At 50.3% G+C, this 18919-nt stretch overlaps 1 protein-coding gene across 1 annotated transcript; it reads left to right on the top strand.

The window, feature by feature from the left end:
* The first annotated feature begins 5503 nt into the window (after positions 1-5503).
* Positions 5504-18435, top strand: SPINT1 (serine peptidase inhibitor, Kunitz type 1). The gene is made up of 12 exons (XM_047074661.1): positions 5504-5555; positions 5639-6022; positions 6236-6775; positions 14527-14654; positions 14884-15022; positions 15119-15289; positions 15473-15499; positions 15823-15948; positions 16065-16115; positions 16798-16968; positions 17157-17204; positions 17567-18435. Exons 1-12 carry the CDS (start codon positions 5504-5506, stop codon positions 17782-17784), a joined length of 2055 nt encoding a protein of 684 aa, XP_046930617.1. The 3' UTR covers positions 17785-18435.
* The last annotated feature ends 484 nt before the right edge of the window (positions 18436-18919 follow it).

The raw sequence follows: 18919 nt of genomic DNA, 5'->3' as shown, positions 1-18919 counted from the left end.
TTCCTGTTTTGTCAAAGATTAGTTGGCCATACATTTGTGGGTCCATTTCTGGGTTTTCTATTCTGTTCTATTGAACTATGTGTCTGTTTTTGTGCCAGTACAATACTGTCTTGATGATTACAGCTTTGTAATAGAGCTTAAAGTTCGGAATTATGATGCCTCCAGCTTTGGTTTTCTTTTTCAGGATTGCTTTGACTAATCACGGTCTTTTCCAGTTCCATGCAAATTTTAGGATTCTTTGTTCTAGCTCTGTGAAGAATTCTGGTGTTATTTTGATAGGGATTGCTGAAATGAAAATTTTCTTATGAAGAGAAACTTACCTTTATTTTGATATTTTTAACTCTATTTAATTTTATTTTTTTAAATGCTAACAGCGAGTCAGTTTGTTTTCAAGACTCACTAATGGATTCCAACCTCTTCCATTAGCAACAATTCCATGATACAGTTACTCAATCCCCTATCATTAGATTTATGGATTGCTACCAGTTTTTTGCCATTATAAATAGTACTGTTCTGAACATTCCTGTAACTATTCCTTTGTTAGCATTCCATGATTTTTCTTTTCCCTTAAGAGAAATTTCTAGAGGTGGGGCTACAAGGGTGTGTAAAATTTTAGGGGAGTTTGACATTTATGGTCATATTAGCTCTCTAAAAAGTTGTACCAAAGAAACTTTATAGTTTGATATCCTATTTTTTTCAGTTAACGAATTCGTTAGTCATATAAAGCTGCATAACAAATTATCCCAAAATTTTACAGCTTAAAACATTAAGTATTTATTTATTTTATTTTATTTTTTAATTTTTTTAATTTTTTTTTAATTTATTTTTGAGACAGAGAGAGACAGAGCATGAACAGGGGAGGGTCAGAGGGAGAGGGAGCCACAGAATCTGAAACAGGCTCCAGGCTCTGAGCTGTCAGCACAGAGCCCGACATGGGGCTCGAACTCACGGACCGTGAGATCATGACCTGAGCTGAAGTCGGACGCTCAACCGACTGAGCCACCCAGGCACCCCAAAACATTAAGTATTTATTATATCACTGTTTCAGCAGGCGGCTTGGCTGGCTCCTCTGGGTAAGGGATTCTCAGAAGGCTGCAAGTCAGGTGCTGGCAAGGGCTGTTGCTCAGAGACATTAATCCCTTGCCACAAGGACCTCTCTAGAGGACTCCTCGCCACATGGCAGCTACCTTCCGCTAGAGCCAGGGCATGAGAGGAAGGTGGTAGGCAAGCAAGGTAGAAGTCACAGTCTTTTTGTACCCTAATTTAGGAAGTGACATGCCATGACTTTTGCTGTTTTCTATTCATCAGAAGTAAGTTACTAGGCCCAGCCACCCTCAAGGGGAAAAGATGACACAGGGCATGAAAATCAGAAGGGCTAGACAACTGGTGGCAATTTAGAAGTCACCTACCACACTGGAATACCGTGTGGGCATTTTTGCATTAGTATAATTCTTTTTAAATGCCCCTTTAAGAGGCGCCTGGGTGGCTCAGTCAGTTAAGCGTCTAACTCCGGCTCAGGTCATGATCTCACGGTTCGTGAGTTTGAGCCCCGCATCAGGCTCTGTGCTGACAGCTCAGAGTCTGGAGCCTGCTTTGGATTCTGTGTCTACCTCTCTCTCTGCACACCCACCCCACCAGCTTGCGCTCTGTCTCTAACTCTCAGAAATGAATAAACATTAAAAAAAATTAAAATGCCTCTTTAAGGCTGTAGTAATATCCAAGAAGATCTGTCTCCCTTAAATAAAGATTGAACCAATCACAGTGGCCTCACCCTGAAAAGTATTGCATTACTTTCCCCAAAATTCCTTACCAAAAATTATTGGTTCTACATTATCAAGAGAATTCATGGGCTTTGACTTAGATAATTAAAATGGAAATTTATTTCTAAAATTTATTGTTTATTCGTTCCTGGGTTTTGTCACCAAAAATAAATACAATACAATACAATACAATACAATACAATACAATACAATACAATACAATACAATAAAATGTATTGTTTATGATCACTAAATAATTAAAACTAAAATTTAATCTGTAAATACATTATCCTTCCATTTCAGTTATTATTGCCACATAACAAACCACCCCAAAATACAAAGACGTAAAACAAATACAGCCATTTATTTACTCCCAGTTCTGCATCTTGGGCAGGGCTTGGCAGGTGCAGCCAGTCTCTGAGGGGCAGCTGGACTGAGGTTAAGGACAGAAGATGGCTTCACACAGCTACTCACCTGGGGTGGCTTCAAGATAGCTGTACTCCTCTCTCTCTTCCTTCATTGTCTCACATCCTCCAGGGGCTTGCTCTCTTCAGGTGACCTCTCGCTCCTGCAGGGGAGTCAAGCTTCTTTGTGTCACAACTGGTTCTAAGAGGGAAAAATGCAAGCCATGTGGCTACAGCCCAGAAGTCACAGGGTACCACTTCTGCATGTCCTGTTGGTCAAAGCAAGTTACAGATTCAAAGGGAAGGGAACACAGATGCCACCTCTTGGTGGGAGGAGCAGTGTGCATATACGGGAAGGTGAAGTAGGGTCTACCACCTTTGCTGGCCATCATTGTAGACGACCCACCACACCTACTGATAGAAACCACCAGATCACCATCTGAGACAAGGTAGTCAGCGTTCCTTTTCTAGCAGTGGTGTTAAGGACTGAATATTCTCACCAAAGCACCCAATCCTAAGAGTAATGGTTGGTACCGGTGATATGGCACATAAGAATGAAGTCAGTAGCATAAACCCAGGCCTACTCTTCTCCAAGCTCACAGAGGGAGGGTGAGCCACATGGTCTAACAAAAGAGCTAACTTACCCAGACAGCTCCTCTTGGGCCTGCAATAAACAATTAGAAAACCATATCATCTGGAAGTGCTTTGCAGGAAGGCATGGCAGAATCATGGAAAGGGCACAAGGTTGGCAGTCAGGAGACCTTAAGTCTGCATGTGGCCCTCTGCTACACATTAGCTCTGTGTCTCTGAACAAATCAAGGACAAGTCTCTGAGCTCAGTTTCCTATATGTAAGGGGAATACCTTTAGCTAAGCCCCTCAACAGGTTTAACACTCTTTGCTTCTCTACAAAGTGTACTTTATGAATCCATCCAGGGGACAGCTGGCTCTGTGCACACTGCCAGAGAGGCTATGGGGAGGGGGGGGGGCGGTCACTAAGGGTCTAAACAGGTAAAGGGCAGATGAAGGCAAGGCTGGAGGAGGCAACCTCACGCAGAGTGCAAGGTGGCCTGGAGTTCATCTGGAAGCTGGCACAGAGCTCACAGCAAGGACAGCAATGGCAGTAGACAGAAGGGATAGGTGTGACCCAATACCAGAGAGACTGTCAGTACCCAGGAGCCAGCTAGATGTTTGCAGGGAAAGCCCAAGGAAAGGCAGAGGGCAAAGATAACTCCAAAGTGGCAGGGACAATGAGACCAGGAGAGAAAGGGGAGAGAAGAGCAATTTGGCGCTAAATATGACGAATGTGGAGACTGTCAGGATATATTTCTGGTCCTCATTGTGGAAACTCACTAAAGGGAACTTGGAAGATAACTTAAAAACTAGAAAGAAGAAAATGTTACCCCATATTCCCGCCATTCAAATGCCATTGCTTTCACCACTTGGGTGGACTATCTTAGTCTTTTTTCCTCTCATGTGTAGTTTTTCTTCTCAGTATGTATGAAGCAGTATAAAGTAGTAGGAAAAGTGTAGTTTTTGATGGCAGGGAGACTTGGAATAAAATTCTAGCTCTGTTACTTTTGAGCACTCATGGTATCAAATGTTTTATCTGCATTAACTCATTTAATCTTCATAATAACCTCTGAGGCCCCACTTCATACACAAGGAGACCAAGGCACAGACAGGCTAAATAACTTGCCAAAGGCCACACAGATAGTAAGTGGCAGGTGAGAGTTAAACCCAGAAGCCTGAGTCTGAAGTCCACATACTCAAGCCCTATCCAGCCCTGCCTCCCACTCTTCACTGTGAGCTCAAGGGAGTTAGTGAACTTCTCTGCAAACTGGAAACTATTCTCAGAGTAGCTGTGAGCATTAGCAATTATGTCAAGTTGTGCCAGCATCTTAACTAAAGGGGGCTGCCCACCACTTGAAAATGAGTTTTTATTTCTGGCAAGCTAAATCTGTGGGCAGGGTGGAAGGTCCAGCTGAAGTCAGAGTTGCAAGTGTAGTAAAGCCCAGGGTTTAGGTGCTAAAGCAATGGAATTGGTCTGCCTAGACTCTGATCCTCCCTCTGCTACCTGCTACATTACCTGTCTGAGCCTGTCTGTTCACCTGTAAAATGGGGATAAAAATAGTACCTACTTTCTTGGTTTGTTTTCAGTATATAGGGTAACGTGTGGGAAGTACTTAAAAACAGCATTCGGGCATTGTCAGCGCTTGATAAATACAGGTTTTTGTAATGGTATAGATGGATGTAATGATAAATCTATGGTTATGTCACGTCACTATAAGGTCATAGTCTCCTGTGTTAGGATTCTTGTATGTATAAGGTATTGGGGGAGGCAGAAATCTGCTCACAACAAAACCCTTTTTTCCCAGTAAGTGCACAATCTTTTGCTGCATTCTCATCATAACATCATTGTCCCGTGTCCACCAGTGTGTGAGGGGCAATGAGAAAAAAAGCAGAAAATCCAGAGGAGGGGGACAGACCCCAGATTCCCACCCCTAACACTCATAATGTAGGCAGTTGAGGAGTGTTGCAGGTCATCCAGGAAAATGAACAAAGGGTGGCTACAGGACCTAGTAGGTAAAGCTGCTCTACATGAGAAATTAGGAAGAACGTTCTCACTGGGCGGGATTTGTTAGATCATCACGAAAAGGTGTGGAATCTCTTTTTGGGGAGAGCATTAACAAGGCCAATCTTGCTCTGTAAGAATGGTCTTTAAGAGGAGTTCTTCACTCATGGTTTCAAGGAACCCACAGATCTGTGAAGGTCATTATCTCAATTACTTTGGTGAACTGGAGCTTCTAGCTTCCAAGGATGGCATTCTACTGGAAGAGGACGACCAGCTCTTGACCAGGAGCACCCTCTTAGTGGGAGAGAAGAGGGAACCTGTACTCCAGGGAAGGAGGCGGCAGACCAATGAGAGCTAACAGGGACTCAGCTCTGACAGAGACCTGAATGTAAACCTCAGTACAAGGAAGGGCCTCAAACAAAATGGAACCACTGCAGGTCTAGCAGGGAAACCTGGAAGACGGAAATCGCCTCAACTGCTCACTCTGGCAGAAAGGAGGGCTTCCCGGAGCTGGCAAGGGCGGTGACGCTGGAGCAGGCATCCGGGATTCCAGTTACCAAGGTGCAGCCCCACAGCTTCTGGGATCTCTTCCCGCCACGAGATGAAAATGATTTCCCGAGGGCTGACGACGGCGGCAAGATCGTTTGCCGTTGGCGTCGGGCTTTACCCCATTTCTCCTCCCCCAGCTCCTTCTCAAGCGCCTCAGGCCAGGAGCTGGGAATGCTGGCCCCGACCGGAAAGGGAGGCAGGAGTGCTGGACCCCCGAATGGACGACTCTGCTGCGGCGTCCAGGCCAGAGAACCGGCTGCACTTCTGGGGTGCGGGGCCCTGCCGTGAGGCTGGCCTCGGCGGAGCCTACGTAGAGCAGCGTCGAGGGGCGCCGCCCGGGGCCGGGACCCAGAGACGGTGCCGGGAGCAGTCCGCGGGGAAGGGGTCCGGAGACATGGGGTGGCGGTGGCTGAGCGCGGCGGGGCAGGGCGGACAGGTGGCGGCGCAACGGCAGTAGGCGGGGCCGGCGGCGCTGGGGTTAATGTCCGCCCCGCCCCGGCCGCACTGACTCAGTTTCACCAGAAACCCGGGGAGGAAGTGGCCGAGCCTCAGCGCACCCGGCACCGGGGCGGAAGCGGGGGCCCGAGCCGCGCAGGAAGCCGGGACCGGAACCTCGGCAGGGGCAGCCCCACCCCACTCACCTGCGCAGGTAACCCGGGCCCCGGAGCGCGAGGCGGGGACAGAGCGGGCTCGGAGCATGTGTGGCCCTTTGTTCTGCGCTGCTGCGTGTGCCCGGGTACGTGAGCTCCTTAGCCGTCCATCTGGGGGTCCGAGAACGGCCGGGTCACCAGAGTGGGAGTGGGAGGGCTGGCCCCGCGTACCCTTCCTCACTCCCGGGGCCTGGGGTGCTCCCCAGCCCTCTTCTCGACTTCCTCCTGGCCTGCCCGCCTCCCTGGAAGTCTCCGGCTGATCCGGTGTGTCTCCTCCTCCGTCTCCTCCCCTCTTTCAGGTCTCAAGCACCCTCGGAGCCCAGAGGGCCGCACAGTGAAGGTGACCCCCGTGGGGAGGAGGGCAACGGCCCCGGGAAGGATGATGGCCCGTGCCCGCCTCTCCCAGGCCAGCGTCCCAGCAGTCACCGTGTGGCTCCTGTGCGCCCTCGATCTCTTGGGCACCGAGGCCGGGCCGCCGCCCGCGCCCCCCGGCCTGCCCGCGGGAGGCGCCTGCCTGGACCGCTTTACCGCCGGGGTGCCTGCCTTCGTGCTCGACACCGAGGCCTCGGTCGGCAACGGGGCCACCTTCCTGGGCTCCCCGACTGTGCGCCGCGGCTGGGACTGCGTGCGCGCCTGCTGCACCACCCAGAACTGCAACCTGGCGCTGGTGGAGCTGCAGCCCGACGGCGGGGAGGACGCCATTGCCGCTTGCTTCCTAATGAACTGCCTCTACGAGCAGAACTTCGTGTGCAAGTTCGCACCCAGGGAGGGCTTCATCAACTACCTCACGCGGGAGGTTTACCGCTCCTACCGCGAGCTTCGGACCCAGGGCTTTGGAGGTAAGTACGAGGGGACCCGGTTGGATGGATGTGGGGAGACTCAGAAAAGGGACTGGTAATGGAGTCCTGGAGGAGGCGAGCATCAGAAAGGAGTGAGGAGGACAGTCCCATTCAGCCCTGACTCCTCCTTAGAAGTGGGCAGTATAAACAGTAAACACAGGACAGGCTACTAGAGTGGGGAGGGGTGACATCCTAAAATCCAGACTCTGGCTCCCTAATTCAGGATGTTGAGTGGGCTGGTGCTCTGGGATATGTGTTTGGGAGAGAGGAGGCAGCTCCTCCAGATTCCCGGATTCCCGATTGCTGGCCCTCATATGCTAAGTCAGGGAGTGAGTTGTCTGGAGGCCACCTGGTGACTAGCTAGACACCCCTGGCCAAGCACTGTGCTAGGTGCCTTGAGGCCCTGTCAAGTGAGCCCGGGGAAGGATAGTCTGCTTCTCTGCTGCTGGGCTTGGGACTGGTTAGCATCTCTCTGCGCCCCCTCTTCCCACCTATTGGCCTTTTGGTGGTATGGGGACAACTCCAAGACCCCAGATGCTAAAGAACAAGCCCAGTCTGAGGTTGACCCAAAAGAGGAAGGGGTGGTGTTGTGGGCACAGTAGCCAGAGGCTCTGGGTGGGGGTGAGCAGGGTTGCTGAGTGAGTCAGACCACTGGTATGTATACCTGGTAGGGGAGGGATGTCAGCTGTCCAGGCAGGTGTGTGTGTACGCGGGTGAGCCAGGCAGGGCTCTCCCAGCTTAGGATGTGATAGCCAAGCTACAAGGTCTGCTCACCTTGTTTACTTCCAGGGATAAGGGCAAAGTGGGGGCTCCTCCTCCTCCTTGCTGTGACTGAGCAGTCAGATGGGGTTGGGGCCCCTCCAGAGACCTTCGTTCCCCATTTTCTCTGTCTGATGTTCTGGCCAGGTGGGGCTCCAGGGCAGGGATGGGTCACAACTGATAACCTCTGTTAGCACTTTATAGTTTACTGATTGCTGTGCCACTTAGACTCTGACTTAGGCCTCATGATAACCACTTCTGAAAAGGGTGCTATTAGTTGTCATCCCACTTTTTAGATTAGGAGACCGACTCCCATGTTAAATAATTTGCCCAGCATTGAGGAGGGCACCTGTTGGGATGAGCACTGGGTGTTGTATGGAAACCAATTTGACAATAAATTAATAATAATAATAATAATAATAATAATAATAATAATAATTTGCCCAGGATAGCACTGCCCATAAATCGGAGACGTGGGACTCAATCCAGGCAGGATCTCCAAAAGTTCTATGCTGGTTTTCACACAAGGCCACGTTTTTGGTAGAAACCTAGCTCTCTGACCCATGATAGCCCAGCAGATAATAGAACCAGAGACTGGGAGCTCAGGGGCCAGGACTGGGCTGGTACTCAATCTGGGGGTGGTCTCAGTTCTGGAAAGAGGAAAAAGGACTTTCCAGCTTTTTCCTGGGCCAAACTCTCTCTCACGTTAGGGACCCACTCTTCTCCCCATCCTTCTTCCAGTAGCTCTCTTGGGTCTCTGAGGAGAGGTGGGATGGGGATTCTGGGTGGGGGAGGGGGGAGAGTAGGCACCATCTCTGGGGCAGGCTGGGCCACCTGAGTCCCACCGGGCCAGGGCCTGAGCCTGTTCCACAAGGAAGTAGCAGAGAGTGTAGGTGGTGATGACTCTAATTGACCTGAGCTTCTTGTGCCTTCCTGATCTGACAGAGAGTCCATGGGAGTTCTGCTCCAGGGCCAGCACCTGAAACTCTGGGGTCTGGTCGGGGAGATGAGGTGGATGGGGCCACAGGGTCTTGCGACCAGCCTTCCTCATTTGGAAATGCCCCTACCCTGGGTGGCTTGTTTGGCACAACACAGGGTGGAGTGGGGATTTCCTGGGTTATTTAGGGAGCTGGGTAGGGCGTGAACTGAGTGCGAGCTCCAGGCCATTTTAAGGGTGCTGCAGTGCTTTGGGGGTTGGGGGGAGCTGTTTGGTATCAAGGAGTCTGTTCTCAGCTGAGCCTGGCTAGAGGTTGGAGATGGGAAAGAGCAGGATAAAGTCATCTTGGAGGCTAGGGTGGACCAAGGCAGGCAAGGTGGGCACCTAGGTGTTCAGGGCATTTAAACCTTTGATTCATTTGATTCATTCATTGGGTATAGAAATCAGGGTGGGTTGGCTTGTTCCCCTTTCCCTGATTGTGGCCAATCTAGTCTAGATTCTTGTGGCCTCCCGAATACCCTGCTCCTTCCTTCTCTCCCCTTACTTGCCCTCCCCCTCTTTCTGTTGGAAGAGTGGCTTAGGAGGTGGAGTCTGTTTCCTGGCGATGTCCTGAGGCCTGGCAGCTGGGGAAGGGCTTCCTTTATTGCCACTCTGGCCCTTTGCTCTCTTGAGGGTGGGAAGTAGGGAGTGGTAGGGTGGGGCATCTGCCCCTTGCTCCTGGGGCCTGGGGCTGGGTGGATGTTGCTGGTTTGGCCCAAGGTGCATCACTCTGCTGTCCACTTCCACCCTGGGGGCTGGTGGGGCTAGCCTATCTGCCAGGTAGGTAGACTCCCAAGTAGTCTTGTCTTCGGCTGATTACTTTCTGAAAAATGCAAGGAGAGAGGCATGGGCGCCCCCCAGTTCACTGCCCCCATGGCTTTGTCTCTCAGAGGTCACCTCAGGACCTGCCCCTATTGGACCCTCTACTGAATGCCAGCCAAGCCCCCTGGGTACAGTTCGTCCCAGACAGGCACTTTTCTTTCCTGCTCTTCTGGTTTTATTTCCTCTCAACCCCTGCAACCTAGGTGCTCCTTTTCTCGTCCTTCTAGGCCTCTGCACCTGCATCTGACATGTTTGTGGACGCTCTCTCCTCCCATCCCTTTGCTGTCACTGTGTGTCCTGGTCTTCGCCCCGTTGGGTCTCCCCTCCCCTCTGCGAGTCCCCCAGTGGCTCGCTTTCTCTGCCTCATCAAAGAGGAATCTCTGTGACTCAGCCTCCTACCAGCTGCTCTTATCTCTTACCTTCTCTTCTTCCTTTCAACTCACTTACGCTTGACATAACCTTCTGTAGAGCCTCAGTGGAGGACAGTTTGGCAATGTCCATCAAAACTGTAAATGGGGGCGCCTGGCTGGCTCAGTCGGGGGATCATGCAACTCTTGATATCGGTGTTGAGTTCAGGCTCCACATTGGATGAAGAGATTACTTAAACAAACAAACAAACAAACAAATAAATAAATACTAAAAAAAAAAAATACAAACTTGTAAATGCACATAATCCTCAACACAGTTCCACTTGTAGGAATTCATCTTGTGGCTATACTTATATGTATGTAAACCCACTTACCAGCCAGTTACTCGTTGTAGCATTGTTTATAATAGCAAAGAATTGGAAACAATCTCAATGTCTGTCAACACATCCTATAATTGTATGTGGCAGTGCTGTTTTAATAATAATAGTAATAATAATAATAAGCCCTGAGGCAATATGGTTTGGTTTTTAGTAGGGAAGGAAGAAGAAAAGAAAGAATCTAAGTCAAGAGGAGACTGGTGTACTGGTTAAATAAGTTGTAAGTTATGATGCATTCACATGAGTACTGTGCAACCAAGAAAGGGGGAAACTCCATGTTGCTATGGAAGGATTTCCAAAATACATTGTGAGAAAAACAGGAAGAAGAACGTGCATTCTTATAAATTCAGTACTGTCTCTTGATAGTCACACATGCACATATAAAATAGAATGGTTGCCTCTAGTGAGAGGACCCTGGGAGGTTAAGGGGAAAAGGTTAAGAAAGGACAAGACTTAATACTACTCTTTTGTACTTGTTTTGGGGGGGGGGGCAGTAGTAAGGTTTTTGGTTTTATTTATTTTTAACTTTTTTTTTTCTTTTTTTAATTTTCAGAGAGAGATAGAGAGTGGGGAGGGGCAGAGAGAGAGAGGGAGACAGAGAATCCCAAGCAGGCTCCACGCCATCAGCATGGAGCCCAACGTGGAGCCCAAACTCATGAGCCATGAGATCATGGCCTGAGCTGAGGTCAGACACTTAACCAGTTGAGCCACCTAGGTGCCTCAAGATTTTATTTAAAGAAAAAATTTAAAAAAAATAAAAATAAAAAAATAAAGAAAAAAAAATTTTTAATGTCTATTTATTTTTGAGAGAGACAGAGTATGAGCAGGAGAGGGGCAGAGAGAGGGAGACACAGAATGGGAAGCAGGCTCCAGGCTCCGAGCTGTCAACACAGAGCCCGACGCAGGGCTTGAACTCACGGAACGCGGGATCATGACCTGAGCCGAAGTCGGCTGCTTAACCGACTGAGCCACCCAGGTGCCCCTCAAGATTTTATTTTTTAAGTAATCTCTACACCCAACCAAACTTACAACCCTGAAATCAAGTCTCATGCTCCACCAACTGAGCCGTACAGGTGCCCCAACTCTTTTGTACTTTTTGAATTTTATATAATATATATGTATTACCTAAGTCAAAAACAACCCTAAGATAACGAAAAGCAATCAAAATCACTCCTCTAAGTAGGTGAGTGGACTGCAGCATGGTGTTTTATAAAGACCGTGAGCTATGGAGTCAGACCAGAGTTCAGATCCCTGCTCTGCTGTTCAGAAAATGAGTGACCCTGGGCAGGTTATTTAACCTCTCTAATGTCAATTTTTTCATCTGGAGAGGGGCAAGAATGCAGCTGTGGTAGGATGGTTAGGAAGGTAGGTGATGGAGATTCGTGGTCAGTAAACTTTCTGTAAAGGTTCAAATAGGAAATATTTTACACTTTGTGGCCCATATAGTCTCTGTTCCAGCTGCTCAGCTCTCCTGTTGTAAGGTGAAAGCAGCTGTCAACAATATGTAAATGAGTAGATAAAGCTGTATTCCAATTTATGAACACAAAAATTTGAATTTTAGGTACTTTGCTGTGTCACAAAATAAACTATTGGCAGCTTTGTTAATAAAGACAACTCCATACCTGTCTCCAGCTCTGGCCTGTCAGAAGTCCCCGTACATACTTCCACTGCCTGCTGGTTACTTCCTCAGTGGTCTTCCCTGCTCAAGTTCAACTTCTCTATAATTGAACTCTAGGTTCCCTCTAGATCTGGTTTCCCTTTTCTCTGTGCCTACTCTTCTCAGTTCCCAATGCCTGTCAGACACGGAAAGCTTCTCACATCCTCCCTTCCATTCCTTTAGCTACCCCTTTAATTCAGACGACTCCCTTCACATATTCTGAACTGTGGCTCTGATCCACTCACCGGCCTCCTCTCTCCTTAGACGTTATTCCAAACAGAGGGATAGAGAGCTGCTTCCCTGTGCTCAGGAGTGTCCCTGCTGCCTGGGCCCTTGGCCCCTCCCTATAGACTCCTGGACCTCGATCATACATCTAGGAGGTCAATGTCTGGTGCAGCTGTGGTCTCTAGAACTCTGTGCCACTGCTCATGGCCATGTCTGTCCCCTTCCTGTACCACTAGTTGTTAAATATTTAAATATATTTCTGCTGTGTCCACATGTTCTGGCCCTGCATTGAGGGCCCTTTATGGTCTGTCTCACCCAGGCTGGTCTGTTCAATGTCTGCCAGACTGGCCTTGCAAATTCCCAACTCCTTGCTTTGGCTCATGTTTCCTGCTGTTATCAACAACACCGCACACTTCTCTACAACCAACCAAATAAAAACAAAAACAAAAGAATTAAAAAATCCTTTCTCGCAGGGCCGGGATGGCTCAGTCAGTTAAGTATCTGACTTCAGCTAAGGTCATGATCTCGTGGTTCATGAGTTCGAGCCCTGCGTCAGGCTCTCTGCTGTCAGCACAGAGCCTGCTTCGGATCCTCTGTCCCCCCTTCCCCCCCCTCACTGCTCACCCTATCTCTGTCTCTCTCAAAACTAAATAAACATTAAAAAATAATAAAATTGGGGCACCTGGGTGGCTCAGTCAGTTAAGCATCTGACTTTGGCTCAGGTCATGATCTCACAGTTCATGAGTTCGAGCCCCATGTTGGGCTGTCCACTCTCAGCGCAGAGCCTGCTTCAGATCCTCTGCCTCACTCTCTCTTTCTCAAAAATAAACTTTTAAAATAATAATAAAATTATATATAAAAATTATATATAAAAAATAATATTAAAATTTTAAAAAAGGTTAAAAAAAAAAAGTCCTTTCTCCCTTCTCAAGAAAGCCTTCCCTATTCCTCTGACTTGCTGTGACCTCTCCCTTCTCTGTATGCCCACTTCCTTGTCTTGTACACGCACCACATATTGCTTCATCTTGTTGGGTCTCTTCTCCCAAGTTGCTTCCTGGTGTTGGGTCTTATCTGCCTGGAATCCCCTCCAACGCAGTGTGTAATTTCCTATGGCTGCTGAAACAAATTACTACAAACTGGGTGATTCAAAACAACAGAAATTTACTGTCTTACAGTTCTGGAGGCCAAAAGTCCAAAATCCAGGTGTTGCCAGGGCCATACTCCCTCTGAAGACCCTCAGGGAGAATCCTTCCTTGCCCTTTCCAGCTCCTGGTGGCGCCAGGCAGTCCTTGGCTCGTGGCTACATCACACTCCAGTTTCTGCCTGTCTTCACTTGGCCTTCCTTCTTTCTGTTTTCTCCTCTTCTGTCCTTTATAAAGACAATATATCATTGGATGGGGCCTACCCAACTAATCCAGAATGATCTCATATGAAGATGCTTAGCTTCATTACTTCTGCTAACACTTTTTTCAGTTAAGGTCACATTCAAAAATTCTGGAGATTAGACACAACCCTATTTTCTGGGTCTACCCATTCAACCTACCACAGACAGGAATTCTGCTTTGTGCTTACTTCTTTCCAGTCCCTAACTTGAAACCGGAGGAAGCCTCAGGCACAGGCATTGTCAGGTTGAGGGAGGGTGTGATTCCCTCAAGACCCCTTATAATGGGAGGCAGAGTCTATCTGAGGTGGCAGAGGCACCCTCCTCCTGTGGCTACATACTCTAGGACACCAAGTCTTGCCACGTTGCTGCCCAGGGACTCTGTGCTTACGGTTCTACCAGGATGGGCTTCTCAGCAGCAATCCAGAAGAGCAGAATGAGGGGTAATAGTGTTAATTACACATTTACTTATTTGGCTTTTCAAAAATATTGTTACTTTAATTTTTTTAAAGCAATTAGCACAAGTACTTGCGTGTTATAGAAAATGGGGGAGGGGACACCTGGGTGGCTCAGCCAATTAAGTGTCTGACTCTTGATCTCAGCATCCTGAGTCCAAGCCCCATGTTGGGCTCTGCACTGGGTATGAAGCCTACTTAAAATAAAATAAAATAAATAGGGGCACCAGGGTGGCTCAGTCAGTTAAGAGTCCGACTCTTGATTTCGACTCAGGTCATGAGCCCGAGTCATGGTTCATGGGATGAAGCCCCACTTCAGGCTCTTGCACTGACAGCAAGGAGTCTGCTTGGGATGCTCTCTGCCCCTCCCCCACGCGTGTGTGTGCACTCTCACTGTCTCTCCAAATAAGTAAACTTAAATACATAAAGAAAAAGAAAATGAGAATAAGCTCCTCTCCTATATATATTTTTCCCCTAAATGGGATCAAATGACACAGGCTGTTCAGTACTTTTCTTCAGAAAGTAGGTTTTACAACATTAAACATATCTTCAGTGTAACAAAGACTATCTAAATAGAGAGCAAGATGATGATTTAGTTGTGAGCTATTGCCTGTACCCCATGCAGGCTGCTGAGTCCTAGGTTGGTTTAGGTGTGGCCCGTATTGCTCCCCACTTCAGGAGAGCTCTGGCCCATTCAGTGAGAATTGATCTTACCTTACCTTCCCCTTCAGGGTCCCGGATCCCCAAGACCTGGGCAGGCATAGACTTGAAGGTGCAGCCCCAGGAACCGCTGGTGCTGAAGGGTGTGGAGAACACAGATTGGTCCCTACTGCAGGGTGACACAGATGTCAGAATAGAGGTGAGACACGAGGCTGGCTCCCTGACCCCCACCTCAGCTCTCCAGGGTTCCCTTTCCAGGACCATTGGCCAGCCTGAGGTTCCAGATGGTTGGGGTGGATAGAAGCTGAGGATACATTTAATACCAAGTTCCTCTGCTCTCCCTATGGAGGTGGGGGTGTGGCTGGGAGGACTGGGACAGCTGAGGGACATCGGGGGGGTCCCAGCTTGATGGCTACTCCTGTGTATAGAAGAATGAGATGGACCAGGTGAAGCTGTGGGGACTCAAGGAAGGCACCTACCTGTTCCAGCTGACAGTGGCCGACTCAGACCAGCCAGAGAGCACGGCCAATGTCACAGTTACTGTGTTGTCTGCCAAGCAGACAGAAGGTAAGGGAGGGGACAGGGAGGCAGTACCTGGAGCCGGCCCCCTCTGATGATGGGGCCCCACAGGGCCCCCTCACAGGCTTTCCTACCCTCCCCCAGAATATTGCCTTGCATCCAACAAGGTGGGCCGCTGCCGCGGTTCCTTCCCCCGCTGGTACTACGACCCCACGGAACAGATTTGCAAGAGTTTCATTTATGGAGGTTGCTTGGGCAATAAGAACAACTACCTTCGGGAAGAAGAGTGCAAGCTAGCCTGCCGGGATGTGCAAGGTGGGCCTTTACCAGGTAGCTTGGGGACCCTGACTTTCCCCCAGGGTATGTGGTCTCTCCATTGTCAGGACAGTGGGCTTGGGAGTCCTGCATTCCCAGCCCCCACCCCCCTACCCCCAAACAGCTCATCTCTGCTGGGACCTGGCCCTGACTCCTCTCACTTGTCTGTTTTCTCTCTCCCAGGCCCCTCAATGGACAGGCACCGTCCAGGTGGGCTTTGCTCCTTTCTCTCTTCCCCTCACCCCTGCCAGGTCATGTCTTTGCCCCTGTCTGAGCGCCTTTGCCCAACCCATTCCTGCCCTCGTAGGATATGGAAGGACCACAGGCACCCCACCCACTGCAACCCAGCACCCTATCAGGAACTCCCCAGTTTGTGCGTAGGAGGGTTCGGGTGGGGGGTGCTAGAAGGGGAGCAGGGGACATGTCATAATGCTCTGCTGGGGGATAGAAGGCCAGGTAGATGATGGATTCTGGTACTTGGTGACCTCTGCTGGAGCCTGACCTCACCCTCAACACCATCCCACCCCACCCAGTGTGCTCTGGCACCTGTCACCCCACCGAGTTCCGCTGCAGCAATGGCTGCTGCATCGACCGCTTCCTGGAGTGTGACGACACTCCCGACTGCCCCGACGCCTCTGATGAGGCCACCTGTGAAAAATGTGAGGCCTGGGAGAGGGAGGGGCGGTGGGCAACGGAGGGGGAGGTCCTGGCCATTCATCCTGCACCCCTGCAAGACCCTTGTTTGGCCTGGGCCTCTGATCTTTCATCTTTGCAGACACCAGTGGCTTCGAGGAGCTCCAGAACATCCATTTCCCCAGTGACAAAGGTGAGGTCCTCCTCAGGCACCCTGGGTCAGGAGAGAGGCTGGCACTGCCATCCTTATTCACTCCTCCAGGATGCCAAAGGGGCCTGCTGTGTGTGCCAGGTTGCGGGTAGAAACCTGGCGGGCTCCTAGGCTCTCTTCGGCCTCATGCTTCCCATGCATCGGTCCTCCTCTTACCACCATGCCCGCATATCACTGAGGTGTTATTTACTTACCACTTTTCCTATAAATCAAATACATTTCTACCTTAATGTGTTAAAGGAAGTTTCACATCAGTAGCGTACATGGGAAGCCACTGTTACGTGCTACAGATTGATATTAACTATTACCATAACTATAATAAAACAACATAAATTAATTTCCACTAGACATTTGCCTGCCAGGGTCAGACCCTGAGCCTTCTTTGTTAAAAAGATAGACCATCCAGTGCAGGAGAGAAAACCGAGATCTTGACACAATCGGAAAAGCTGAAAGAAAATTGAAAAAAACGGTTACATGAGTCCATGTGGGGTATTTCTGTGCCTAAGACTGTTGTCCAGGATATGTGTGTTTCTGGGGCCCTGGAGGCCCTCACTGACTCAGCCTTCCTCAGCCTGAGGTTGGTCAGGAGGTAGAGCCTGGTGGATGGTGGCAGGGTGGCCCCCCATGGACTCACTCATCCTCTGGCCCATTCCTTACCCCCCAGGGCATTGCGTGGACCTGCCAGACACAGGCCTCTGCCTGGAGAACATCCCACGCTGGTACTACAACCCCTTAAGTGAACGCTGTGCCCGCTTCACCTATGGTGGTTGTTATGGCAACAAGAACAATTTTGAGGAGGAGCAGCAATGTCTCGAGTCCTGTCGTGGCATCTCCAGTGAGCTGGGCAGTGGGGGAGGGGACGGAAGATGGGGAGGGGAAAGGCTGAGCTAGAGCACTCAGCGCATCAGCAGAGTGCTGCAGTGGGGGTGGGGGAGGATGGCAGTGGGCCATCTGGGGCACCGAGGAGCAACTGAGTCTCAGAGCCTTTAGTACTGATTTGTCTCTCTCCTCATTATTTTGTAGAGAAGGATGTTTTTGATCTGCAGCGGGAAAACCCCATTCCTAATGTAGGTAAGCCCCATCTGCCCTCTCACCAATGAGTAGGTATCATCTCAAGGATCAACTCCATGTGATCGCCTAAACCTGTGTTCACAAGGATCCTGAGGTTGGCTCAAGGGACCGAGAGCTACAGTCAGTAGTGATACCTGCCATGGGCAGAGGAGGGAGGCACCGGAAAGCGCGTGTCCTGTGTTTGCCGTCAGAGTCCCAGGCCTTTCCTTGAGCTCCTAATGGAGCCCAGCTGCTTGTACGCTGGAGGTCTTTCCACACCTGGCATCCATTTGACTTGGTCCCCTCTGCACAGAGTGGGAGGTTGGGCATCAGAGCTGAGCAGGCCCCAGGAGCTCCTCCATTAGGCCTCTTTTTCCCCCCAGGCTCCGTGGAGGTGGCCATTGCAGTATTCCTGGCCACCTGCATCGTGGTGGTGGTCACCATACTGGGTTACTGCTTCTTCAAGAACCAGAGAAAGGACTTCCACAGACACCACCACCACCACTGCCACCCCCAACCCCCTACCCCTGCCAGCTCCACAGTCTCGACCACAGAGGACACGGAGCACCTGGTCTATAACCACACAACCCGGCCCCTCTGAGCCTGGGGCTACCTTGGCCTTTCACTCTAGAACTCTCGCAGACGCTTTCCAGCTCTCACCTGGCCCTGCTTCCTTTTTGCCAAGATGGAAGCCTGAGCTGGGGAAGACTTTGGGGCCAGACCGCTCTAGCCTGTTTCCCAGGCCCACTCCTGAGGCCAGGCTCCAGCCCCTCTGGGATATGTCTCAGCTAAGCTTAGGCCTCTGGTTCCTGAGAAAGCTCCAGGGCCTGGGAGGAGCAGAAAACCTTTGAACCCAGAGTCCCACACACAGATGGACCTGTCTGCCTGGGATCTCAAAGAAGTTGGAGTTTTGTTTCCTGTTCAAAGCTGCAATGTCAGAAGCTGGAGGTCCCAGCCCTGCCCTTCAGACCTGGCCCTGTCACTATGCACAGTTGAGGGCTGGGGGGTAGGACCTCCCTGTATATTTTGTGCTGTATAGAGTTCCTTTTTGTTTATTTAATGCCATGGGGATGGGTGAGAGGAGTGGGAAGGGGCTGCCTCTTCCCTGCCCCCAAGAGTGCACCCTGCAGAACCTGATGCTCTGTATCCTCCCCACATGCCCCAGGGCTCTCAGGCATCACACCCCACCCATCCCCCTGACCTCCACAGGCCCCAGTCCACCCACAGTATAATAAAATAGTTGGTTCTGTGAGGCTGCTACCTCTGCTCTGTGGGCCAGGAGAAGGACAGGGCTGCTGGGGGGAGATGGGACTGCCCCGTACAACCGGTTCAGGCTTTGGCCACCCTGTTCAGCAGGTTTCCCCACCCTTCCCGAAACTGCCCCAGCCCCCGAGGGTGGAAAGAACTGCCAAGTTTGACCACCAGAGGGGAGGGGTGAGAGGCTGTGCAAGAAGGGGGCCTAGGGAAGCTGCGGTGCTGCTGTGTAGCATTATTTCTTCCTGGTTTGAGCCTGTCAACAAGCCTGCTCAGTGGCTGGGGCAGATCCTAACTGCGGTGTATAGTGGAGGACCCAGGGGAGGGAGGGAGCAAAGGTTTGAACCCTGGTTCTTCTCCCTGTTCCCTCTGGTGTGGGGGCCCAGGTCACCCATCTCTCCTCACCCACGGGAGCTTTGGCTTCTTCGCAGGAGTATAGCTGCTCCCCAAGCTCTGAGTTCCTGCCCAGGAGCCTTTAGTTG

This window comes from Lynx rufus, unplaced genomic scaffold, assembly GCF_022079265.1.
Source record: "Lynx rufus isolate CCGP_SWC_20201006 ecotype Redwood Valley unplaced genomic scaffold, mLynRuf1.p SCAF_13, whole genome shotgun sequence".
NCBI lineage: Eukaryota > Metazoa > Chordata > Mammalia > Carnivora > Felidae > Lynx > Lynx rufus.
Note: the sequence above shows the minus strand (reverse complement) of the source record. Positions and strands in the feature narration are given on the sequence as shown.